The sequence below is a fragment of the Saccostrea cucullata genome, unplaced genomic scaffold (genome assembly GCF_032062105.1).
Source record: "Saccostrea cucullata isolate Sc308-1 unplaced genomic scaffold, CSIRO_AGI_Scuc_v1 ctg252, whole genome shotgun sequence".
Lineage (NCBI taxonomy): Eukaryota > Metazoa > Mollusca > Bivalvia > Ostreida > Ostreidae > Saccostrea > Saccostrea cuccullata.
The window spans coordinates 59,679-72,061 of record NW_026928618.1 but is presented as its reverse complement, the minus strand read 5'-3'; the positions used below and the strand labels follow the sequence as shown (position 1 = coordinate 72,061).

General features: G+C 31.3%; 1 protein-coding gene across 1 annotated transcript in view; it reads right to left on the bottom strand.

Annotated features, from left to right (window-relative positions):
• Positions 1 to 2,084: 2,084 nt before the first annotated feature.
• The window catches only part of LOC134278207 (corticotropin-releasing factor receptor 1-like), a 50,685-nt gene continuing 40,386 nt past the window's right edge, over positions 2,085 to 12,383 (bottom strand). Inside the window, exons 5-12 of the mRNA XM_062760525.1 lie at positions 10,098 to 10,218; positions 8,128 to 8,281; positions 6,449 to 6,536; positions 5,477 to 5,558; positions 5,112 to 5,197; positions 4,684 to 4,819; positions 3,035 to 3,076; positions 2,085 to 2,889 (exon numbers count right to left, since the gene is read on the bottom strand). Of these exons, the coding sequence (XP_062616509.1) occupies positions 2,662 to 2,889; positions 3,035 to 3,076; positions 4,684 to 4,819; positions 5,112 to 5,197; positions 5,477 to 5,558; positions 6,449 to 6,536; positions 8,128 to 8,281; positions 10,098 to 10,218 (937 nt within the window). The 3' untranslated portion in view covers positions 2,085 to 2,661. The remainder of the gene's footprint in view (positions 2,890 to 3,034; positions 3,077 to 4,683; positions 4,820 to 5,111; positions 5,198 to 5,476; positions 5,559 to 6,448; positions 6,537 to 8,127; positions 8,282 to 10,097; positions 10,219 to 12,383) is intronic.

Below are 12,383 nucleotides of genomic sequence, written 5' to 3'. Positions count from 1 at the left end.
ATAAAAATACAATACAAGAAAAAGACTTGGGCAATGTGACTTAGAATTGGGATTCCAATAAAATTATTCAACATAATGATATTGAAATTCAAATGGTTATATTGTGGATCTATAAAACCAAAATATAAAACAACCACTTGATAATAAAAATGGAAATAATAGTTATCAAGTTTACAATTCCATTGAAAATACAAATTGGAAGCAGCCCAAACACGGAACACGGACCCTCAAATCATCAGAGGTGGAAACAGGTGCCATGGGGCAGTAAGCATCCCTTTTAAACCGATCATACACGCAGTGTTCTACTTGTCATGGCCCCTCTTCCTTTGAAAAAATGAAAACTTTCGTAGCAAATTCAGTGTGTCCATTATAGCCAAAAAATAATTCTATGAAAAATTTCATTTATCCGAGTTAATGATAGATTGTATTTACTGTCAAGATTATAATATTGTATCGACAATAAGATATCCTTGTTTTATCAACTTGTTTGTCAATAGTGTAATGTGTGCTCTTCCATATCGTATCATCTTGGAAAGAAAAACTCCATATGAACGAGGTGATAATGGCTATAATGAAGAACGAACAACGAACAAATAAATATAAAGTCAAAAAGAATAATATAAATTTCCACGGTGACATCAAAAATATCTAGGCAGAGTTAAAAAGCCTTAACATATTTGTAGGACTCCAATGTGCGATGGGACTCCAAAGTCCGATGGTCTGCGCCAAATCTCAATGGCTTGACATGCCGAAGTCCGATGGTGCGGAAAGCAATTAAAGTTCATGACGTCATAGTACTACTGCACAAAATTGCGATGCTGTGACATGCCAAGGCCCGATTGTTTAAAATAAATATTAAATGCAAAGATTATTCCTCATCTATTGGATATAAGTGCGAGACTAACCCTAATCAGTCGAAAAATACGTAATACTCGGTAACTTTAACCTAAGTATCTTGGGAGGGTGGCCTGGACTAATCTAGATCAGCCGAGGACTAAGCTAACACTAAAATCTCTCGGATGGGTTCGAACAAACACATTATCAATCCGATGGTGTTCAAGGACTAAACCTTCTCAGTCAAGTGGTATGCGAGGACTAATCCTAATTAATGCCTCTAGTAGGTGAAAACAATAAGCTTTAATCGGTAAAATTATATACACGAGATGAATACTGAATCAATTAAGAAATAAATAACAAGTTTATAGACTTCAATGGGAATTGAAGTGGGTCCGTCACGTGATCAAATCCTGTGAAGGCCGAAGGTGTTTTGCAGCAGTTCATGGCATGATTGCAATAATATTTTTCAACAGATTTACACATTTATCGTGAGTAAAATTTAAAGATAAAAGTTTATCATGAAAATTTAACCAAAGGTCTACCAAAAAAATAAGGATGAACGTTAGAGACTGTGCAGCTGACAAAAGTGAAGAAAATGTAAACAAACGCTAAGCTCCTAGTTTTCTCTATGTTGAATCGATAGCCCAAAAACTGTATGAAATACTTGTTTACATTTTAAATAAAATAGTTATCATTTTACTTGCTTATTTTGTTCATTTTTAATTTTTATACATGAAAAGCAAGTAGAGGAGGTCATTTTATAATTTATGTACAGGTAGATATTATTGCGCCGTGTGATTAGGTCACGAATTGACCTCTGACCTCTGACAAACTTCATACAGAATTGAAGATATTTTCTCTCTGTATGTTTATATAATGGAGAGATACCACAAATGTATATATTGGGTTTTGAATGCGGGACAACGTCATGACGTATGACTACTGTGACGTCATAAACATTGCTCGTTCCTCCGCACCATCGGACTTTGGTGTATAAGACCATCGTACTTCAGTGCCACGTGTTTCATAGGAAACGAGCTATCGGACTTTGGCGTGACCATCGGACTTTGGCGTCCGTAAAGACAGTGAGCCATAGGGGTTTGGCGCAGACCATCGGGGTTTGGCGCAGACCATCGGACTTTGGCGTCACCATCGCACTTTGGAGTCTTACATATTTATAATCGATTATATGCAAAGTACAGTAATGTTTCATTTTATTCTTTTGAACATATTTCATTAACAGCATGTCATTTTAAATATTTATTTGTTAAATGTAATTTTGTTCAACAATCAGGATATAATGAATTCATTCATATAAAATATTAACGTCAGTCAACTCAATAATAAAAACAAAATAAAACCTCTATTACCTTCACAACAAAAAACAAAATGTACACATAATAATTGTTTACAAAGCACGTAATTCGAGCATTATAGTGATTATAAATAATAAATAATAATATATGTACATGTAATGTCCAAATTACATCATACAACAGCGTGTATATATTAAAATCATCTGTACACTGAAAAAAATTATCAACGGGAAAAATCACGTTCATTGTATGTCGGTCTTTGCATCGCACAATACGGAGCAAAGATAACATTGTAACACCCATCAAAAATCTTTTCTATTGATCTATTAAAATGGCGTGAGGTGTGAGGTCATTGAAATCAAGATTTTTTAAATTTTACTTCTATTTCATTTTATATACACCCCAACCACAGGCAAAAGCATCTTTAACTATATAAAATGAAGCACTTTGATCACCGATGGAATGTAACATAATTACACTAGGGTGTGCCCTATTGAGAAATATGACGTCATAACATCCTTTCTGACTCGATATCACCGTCACAGCTGTTGTTATTAGATACCCTCCTATCTTCGAGAGAATTGGCAGACGTATTCCGCTTTCCATTTGTAAGTTGCATGTGGTCTTTGTGAATGGTAATGTCATTTGCCCACCCTATGGAAGTTTTTGTATATCTTGTTGCCAAAGTTCGATTTTCACGAAATGTAGAGAATTTCTTCTTTAAAACTGATTTCACCTGTAAATATTTTCAAGAAAGCGTTTGTAATTAATGTATTTCCATATCAATCCTCATTATCATACCACAGTTCTCAAATTTCTTCCATCCAACATCAAAGTGATTACTAAAAAGTATAAAATTAATGCATTAAACGTTTACTTACCTCTCCATTCAAAAAACAATAGAACAAAGCAACGAAGAAGCCCTAGAAACAACAAAAATATTTTAAGTCGTATCAAATACTCACAGAAATATATTCTTTCTAAAAAAAATTAGCACTTGATATTTTTTGAAGAGGCCCATTGACCGAAATGTTCACCTGAGTCATCTTGGTCAAACTTTATATCCAAGTGTTACAGAAAAGATTTTCTTTGCTTTATTTCCCTAATCATTTTACCCAATACCGTGAAATAACCTCAGCTTCAAGGTGTCGTTATATTGACTTATAATTACTTGAATATTCATTATATAGAGATGCTTTGCTCACAAAATTACTGACAAACAGCTTTCTTATTCCAGAGAAGAAGAAGAGTGTTTTCTTAAACAATGTATACATTTTCCTTCAATTTTATTTTCAGTTTATTGCAAAGTACATATTAGGTTGAAAGAAAGCTTGTAATCAACAGAAAAAAAAGAAAAAAAATGAATTCCCCTTAATTTGAAACAATCAGAAACCATCAATTGGACAAAATATTAATGTATCTGCATTGAGGTCATTTTTTTTATGCCAATGTCACTGGTCAAGAACCAAACTTACTAATTTATTTTTTAACATAGAACCCCTTACAAAGATTTAAGCTTTTCTTGTATCTCAACGAAACCCCTAAATATATAAACACGCTTGAATCAGCATTGCTAGAGACTGCTAATCTTTTCTGGTTCAGTGGTTTCTAAATTTTTTTTTATTAAAGAACTCACTAAATTTTTAACATTTTATTTTTTCCACTTATATAAGACACGACTCTTGATATGAATTAAGTCTTCTTTCTTTTATGCCTTCAAGAATGTTTCGTTGAAATTGACGATGTTTTGGTCCCAGATTTGTGCAGATAAGATGTTGGGTGTATTTTAGAATGATGCGACAATTTATCAATAAAACCTGTATTCACCCCTGCCACATACTGAGTATTGGTTCTAAGTCTAAGGGATACATAGAGGTCACAGGAAGGTAAGAAAATACGTCAATTTCTGAATGATTACAATTTTATGCAAATTTTCTTACATTTTCAGCACTTTTTTTGTTTTAAGAAAACACAGAAAACAAGATCTACCCAATTAAAATATTTCATGCACAAATATCTGATGATGCATCTTTTTTTATAAAAATCTCAGACATGCAAGCTTGTGCTCAAATTTCCCGAAGTGAGAAATTCTCAAATTTGACGAAATGTGAGAAAATTCGGGAAGACATTCTACTTCAGCTTCCTCGTGTGATCTCCCTGTAAACTTTGCAGCATAATTAATGCTGGTTGTAAAACAAGCATTATTTTAGATTCTTAATTAAAAACTATCAATTTTAAATGTGTTCTGATTTTTACATCAAATAAGTGCAAATTCAAATTATTGGTCGTTATCATACCTTGCCCTTTAAGAATTTAATAAGACCTATTTTTTTACTAAAAAATCTTAGGCAATTGAAACAACAACATGAACGGATTAAATGTGTCAAACTGAACGTAACTTTCGACGCAAGTTCATAGATATAAAATTGATACCATAGAAACTAATATTTTATTCTTAATCATCATTTGTTTTAAATCATAGTATAAATGTCAGTAAAAAGTGCCAATAAAAAACTATAAAGCATCAAACCTGAAAAGATTGTAGAAAGGTGTTAATGAACTTGTGGGCTTCCACGACTGCCTTATGATCAGTGGGCGGCCATATAAATAAGAGATAAGTAATTCCCAGCAACGGAAGCAGTAGTAAAGTGGCTTTAACAGCTTTCCTGGAAAATGGTAAATAAAAAGGAAATCAAAAGAAGTAATTGCTACAATTTATGTGTTTTGCAAGAGACATAAAGATGTAACTAAGAACTTATTTTTACTTAGAATCTGTTTTCTTTTCAGACTTAATCTTTTTTTTATAATTGGACAATGACATTTTTAACTTTTTTTCAATCCCCTTGAGTTTATATTGGTAGACGGTGTCTTCCTGTCTTTAAACTGAATAGAAGATTAAAAGTATACATTTTGGAATTTTCATAATGAAATATTGATTTTGGTCTGAGACTTTCTTACCTCAATTGTTTTGTTTCCAAGCTGTTCGATGCTCGTAATTTTGTAACTAGAACCCAAATAATCGTTGCTAGAAATAACATATTTACCTGCAAAATAAAGGAAAGCTATTAATTTTTTCCTGGTTTGGGTTAAATGTATATCGATTCAATTTGTTCATGTGGCCATTACATATATACATGTAATAAATCATCTATTTACTTTATTAACTATAAAGATAACTATAACACAATGAAAACTATAGTGATAACTTCGACATTATGAAGCTTTATTTACCTAAAGTAAGTTACTAGTATTGTTAACTATAGTATTTTTGTAAAGGATCATTTTATAATTTATTTTGATTTATTACTATTTTTATAGCTTACAGCTAACACCAGCAGAGTCGGTGCGACATATATGTAGTCCAGATCATCTCCGTGATTGGAGTTATTTGGAGGAAGCCAGCAACTGAAAAACACATACAGTAAAACTCGTTTAGCACGAACACGGATATTGCGAATTCACGGATATAGCGAAGCTATCTTGGAACCCCAGTTATATATCCTTATACGGATAACATATTGCGGATATAGGGAAGTAATAACAGAGGTCCCGGCGACTTCGTTATAACCGAGTTTTACTATATTAGAAAAGATATTGTCTTATTTGTGAATCAGTATACAAGTCAAACTGTCAACTAACGGGAGATGGGGATACTTAAGACATCACAATAAAAAAGATGTCATTCTATGCTTGATAGAGAATACAATAAAATTTCGATTAAAATGTTTTTATACAGGGCCAAAAAAATCAAAAGTACGAAAAATCCTGAGAAAAAATGTTTGACAACCAAGGAATTACGGGGAAAATGTTAATTGAAAAAGGAAGAAAAAGATTTTGAAAGTTCAACCTTTTTTTTTAAATCTCAAAACTAATTCTTGATGCATCATTTTACAGATTAAACCAGCTATCTAATCAAAATCAACTAATTTGATAATTGGCAGATTTTTTTCTTTTCTTTTTTTTTTCTTTCTTTTTTATCCGAATAACCACAATGTTCCTCCATCATATATTCAATATCAACGAATTGATTGGCAAAGCAATTTGGTGGTCCAAACGTTTCCTGCTTTTTATTAATGAATGGACAAACTAAAGCATCCATTGATGTTAAAGGACATACGAAATAAGAGGGACATTTAAAGTATTTTAAAGCATTCAACGAAGGTAATAAAATGATTTTTTTTTTTACTTTCTCTGGTAGATCGGGTCTTTGAAATACGTAACCTAAATACACAAATAGAACAATCATGAATAATGTATTCCGATGATTGAGTGATCTTGATAGAAAAATTACTTACTCTAATAAGACAGACACTTTGTGCTTCTCTGTTGAATCTGAATAAACTCGAAGTGCAACCCATATAGCCATAATTACCAATGGTATACCTATAAGGAAAAAATGGTATCAATGCAATATATCAGTATTAGTTAATTTTCTTTATTTTAAATCAATAAAGAAAAAGAAGAAAGAGAAGTATAACGTGTACTGTGAGGTTTCTTTCTATCAATCATCAACTTTAATAATTGGTGTCATAATTATTCAACAATATTTATCTATCATCTTTCTTTATGACATTCTTATGATAAGTAAACATTTTTCTTTGACAAAGAACCCAATATTGAAACATAGTGGTAACATGTAGTATACAGTGGTATATAGTGGTAACAAAAATACATGTACATGAAAAACTTAAAGCAATATGAGATGCAACTTTGATATCCGAATTTTCTGTTGCAAAATTGTAAATAACTTTTTCAATGACAGAAAAAATAACGATAATAAACTTCTGTCGTTCATATTTGCGATGAAAAAACTATTTATAAGTTTTGATTGAATCCAAATTACATTATTGTCGTCCTGTACAATAATGATTTCTTATATAATATATTTTCGAGGGGTTAAATTTTTGTGGTTTGAGGGAAAATATATAGGTTCATGGGGATTTGATTTCGTGGTTGAAAAACTGATCAATAGTAATATGTGTAAAATTGCATTTAGTGATGGACATAAATTCCTGGGTCTTTTCACACCATGAAAACCACGAAAATTAAATCCCCACTAAAATTAGTGATTTCACAGTATTGAATTGTATATAGAAGTTTTTTTCTGCTTTTTTTCTGTGTAATTGGTCATAAAGGTTTAAGTTACATACAAATGTATCATAATAACATGTTTTAACAGCAAAATATTTTTTTAATGCAGCTCATATTGCTTTAAAAGAACCATATTTACATCTGTCATTGAGGGCACATGACAAGGGGTACTTTTTGATAAGTGTATATCAATAACCTCTGATATAAAATACGATGTGTAATACATATGCCTCACAAACTTTTTATATACCTAGAAGACATCAACCGTTTCATTTTAAACTCGGTTAACGAAATTAATCAAAGATAATTTTATCGAAAGGTACACACATGAATTGTTTCCAGGTTTACACCATCAAACGTTATTTGCACAAAACCCCTGTAATTGTATCACTAATTAGTAGACGTTGATTAGAAGCTTTCCAACATCCGTTTTAATTATTTCCAAAGAAAAAGGTTCTTTTTGAAATCAGCAACATATTTTCAGTGAGAATGCATTAGTTTTATCGAACATGTATATAAGAGATTCTACTCTATCTTTGTAAAAGCACATCTGAGACTAACTGTGAAATCACTGATTTACTTGGGAGGATTAATTTTCGTTTTTTTCGAGGTATGGAGAGATATTCGAATTAATGACCACTTTAAAATGTAAAATTCCACATGCATTACTAAACGTTTCTCCAACCCCGACATCAAATTTCCAAAAAAAAAAAAAATTCTTTTTCAAACCTCGAAATTGACCCCACGAAAATAATTGATCTTATAGTTATCCCCTAAATATATATAGAACATGTGAATAAATACTTAAAATATAAGAGTTGTTTGTATTTATAAAAGTTAATCTGACTGGGTCTCTTTAATAGCTCTTAAAGCTTTAACCTACCCCAGCCAATCACAATGAAGTACCATCTCTTGATTTTATCCGCCGAGTATGTCCACACTATTATAATGTGTAAATACAGCCCCTCCACCAACATCCAGAAAAAGTTCGTCATTTGGGCATAGTTAAAAATAGCTACCTCAAGTTTGCAGGCCCACTGAAATAATAAAGATAAACTCGTGAGATAGAGTTTTCAAAATATTTGTATCAAATGATACCAATTGATATACACAAAGAATTCAATATTATTGTATGAATAATAACTTCATAAACATAAAATATTTATTATACATTTTCTTTTCATGGATACAGGTATTTTTTGTGAGGCTCTTTAAAAAAAATTAAAATACTTTGATGTAATTATGTATCATATAATAAGATCTAGAGCGATGTGCCCGATTCTCTGACAACCTTTAATTTGCCCATGAAAATGGATATATGTTCTCATCTGACATAATTACGAAATAATGACCGTAAGCCCGACAAAATTGTTTTTCTTCGCGAAACTCTGTTGAGCTATTACATAGAACGTATATATTTCAATACTTTCCAAGATATAATAAGCAAGACTTCCGTCTATTTTAAGACAACTTGATTACTCTATGTGCCAGTATTATTACTTGGAAATCTCTACGGTTTTATCAAAGAACCTCCGAGTAATAAAATCGGTCAACAAAATAAGAAGTCCAGTCTATTTCGTCTCACACTGCAATATAATATATTACGCTGATAAAAAATACAATGTAACGAAATAATTCCTTTAATCGGGCATTTAGCCAGAGGGCTAAAAATTCCCTTTGAAGAAATGAAGAGGAATAAAAACATATTTTAACTTACTAATTACACTAGCAAGGTAATACCTTATGCCATCTCTAGTCGGCCACGATTGCTTATAAAGAAATAAGTAATGTAAAAATTCTTTTTCTTAACTTCAGTTGGTTCCTGATTCAATATACACCAAAAAGGAACCGATTATGCTAAACAGATGCTGTGTTACGCAATACATGTGTAACAGTTGGTTATTTATCTACTATTTATGAAGTAGCTTTATTTTTTAAGAGACAAAGTATAAGGATAACAAATGTTTATCATTCACGAAGAAAAGAAACTGTATTTCAGCTCCTTTGACTTATACGTATACGTAGTCTGTCCTACAATATACAATCATCAACATCCTCTTTTTACAGTTTAGATGAGACCTTAAAACCGAGGCCCCGTGTCAGCGGCAGGCGTTGGCACGATAAAGATCCCTCACTGCTCAATGGCCCTGAGTGCCGAATAAAGGTCAAAATTTGAAGCTCTTCACCGGCATACGGTGACGTCTCCATATGAGTGAAAAATTCTCGAGAGGGACGTTAAACAATATACAATCAAATCAATCAATCTACAGTTTATTTTAAAGTATATGCATTATAAATCCTTTCCACCAAAATTTCAACTTTGATTCTATCCTTAGAGTTCAACCTATGCATTCACTTGGCGACGAATTCAAAGTATAAGAATTTAAACATGCGTTAATTGCAACTTCAAAAATGAATCAACATTTATTCGCGATTTCTCTTTTCTTGTCGATCATGATGTAAAGACAATACACGTGTTCAGAGTAAAATAAGCTGCCAATGTCTGGAAATGATTAAAACTCTCCAGTGTATTTGACAGCAATGAATGAAACTTATTGTAAAATTGTGTCATACTTTTGTTCCATGATGTTTGACTGCAAATAGGTTAGAAATGATAAGATTTCACTGTTGAACTGCATAACTTCTTTCAGCAATATTTTAAATTTATTGCAAGAGTTAAAAATAAAATTAAAAAAACAGGTTATCTGATATATTTAGTATCTTCTATTTCATTTTCTCGAATTAGTCATTTTTTCCCTATTTTCTACGCAACATATCATACTTATGAACACGACTGTAAACATTTTGCATAAGTACAATTACATCTAAAATTCATTATATTACTATACTTACAGTTTCTTGACTATTTACAATTGGAAGGAGCGAATGCTGCATTATTATCCATATGATGTTCCTCAAGATGAAAGTGACGATGAGATGGCAGTGGATAATATTTCTCAGACATCGTAAACTTCTACAATGTAATATAAACATCACCAATTTTTTTTAAAAAAAAGTGCTATCAGTAATATCTATTGTATTTTAAGTAGGGGATGCCAATTCCTCCATGGGACCTTAGTTGTCACACTTCTGATGTGTTTATAGAAGTTCGAATTTACTCTGCTCCTGATTTGACTACATGTATTTCATGTGAAATTTGAGCATGAGCATAATTTTTTTTTAAATTCATATTTTCATCTATTTCTTTTTATGATAATACATGTATCTTCTTTCTTTTATTGTTCTCCTTAATTACGAGTACATATACATTGTTTGAAATTAAACTTCTTTACTGAAAATGTGATTTATTGTTTAAATTCATTGATAAATTTTGATATCGTTTTTTTTTGGGGGGGGGACCCTTACATCAATGTTTTTCATGTTTTTTAAACATAACTTAAATAGTAATTATAATTGGTAAAAAAATAGAATATAACGTCAATTAAATATTTAATTTAGATGACGCATATTTAATAAATTCATACAATCTCAGGTACATTTCTCATTATATAAATTTTGAGAGCAGATATGAGAAGCATATAGCACTAAACCTAAAAACCAAATAAAGCAAAGTTGCAGAGTAATTACACTGTTTAGGGAAATTGAATTATATTTAGAATATATACAAATATTATATCCCTTATTAAAATGATCGGAAACTTCAATCACATGAATTTTGTTTTACGTTATCAGATTATTTTATCGTTCTTTACAGTCGCTTAAACATTTTGCATCTCCAACAATTTATACTTGGTACATCAGTATCACTATTGCTGCAAGAACATGAATGATTTGTTCACAAAAAGAGGTGCCTAAGCAAAGAATAAATATATATTGTTTTTAGAATATACCATCTTTGAACGAGCTCCTTCTTTTGTTACAATGTTTTAGATATGAAATTCTTATACTGTCTCAAATCGCGCGTAAAAGAATAGCAACTGCAGAAGCCATAGAATGAATATTGCATTTGGAAAAATACAACAAATTAAAGCCAAAAAGGGAATTAAAGGAAAAGATCAATACCACAAAAGAAAAAAAAACTTAATTAACATATTTCATATAAAACAAAACACTTGCTGTTGCCTTTAACTCGACATTATGATGTATCGACGAAGTATCGTGAGTTAACAATGGTTATTTTGCATTCAAATTAATGTCGAAGCGATATATTCCGGCGAACATTAGATAAAAGATACCACAGAGTCTGACACATCTGTTTCATACTTGGATATTTTACTTGAAAAAGACGCTAATGGTAATCTAACAAACAAGCTTTATGATAAACTTGATGACTTTAACTTTTCAATCGCCGCTTACTTATGCCTGTATATGGGAATTTTATTTCTCAGTTGATTCGATAGGCAAAAACATGCTGTACGCATATATTATTTGAAAACTTGGTAAATTATTGAAGAAGTTGACGAAACAAGAATATCAGCAGTCTTGTTTGGACATAATTTAGTAAATTCTATGGTCGATACAATGACCTTGTCAGCAAATACAATTTATCATGGAGTCAAGTGCTGACTGAAGTTTTTCTTACTAATTGTTAGTCCATTATTTTTACAGTGAATTGACGACAGAATTTTCCCGTTATTTCCCGATCATGACAAGGAGAACACGACGGATGTGACCGGTTGGCAGTGGATTCTCACTCCTACATGGCACCTGATGCCACCTCCGATGATTTGGAGGTCCGTGTTTGCTCTGCTCCTATTTTTGTATTGTTTAATGCACTTTTGAGCTTGAATACTGTTCGTTATCTCCATATATTTCATGTTGAAACGGATTGTCTCTGACACATGAAAACAGCTTCTTGAATGGAAACTAGTTCAGAAATCAAATGGATGTTTTCTTCGATATTTATTTTTGAAATAAAACATTATTTTTCGATAGATTATTTTTTATAAATCTTAAATTATCATGATAATCAATAATAAAAGAATATCATTTTTGAAAGCTTTCAAACAGAAAAACAGAAACTGTCGACTAATCAGTAATTTGATCGATACATTTTGACACGTGTTTAGTAATTCACAAGTTGTAAATTTCCCCAAGGATTTCTTGATATTTAATGACATTAAATTATTATTTATACACAAATTGTCTTTTCTAGCCTTTGTGACTGAACTAAATGTG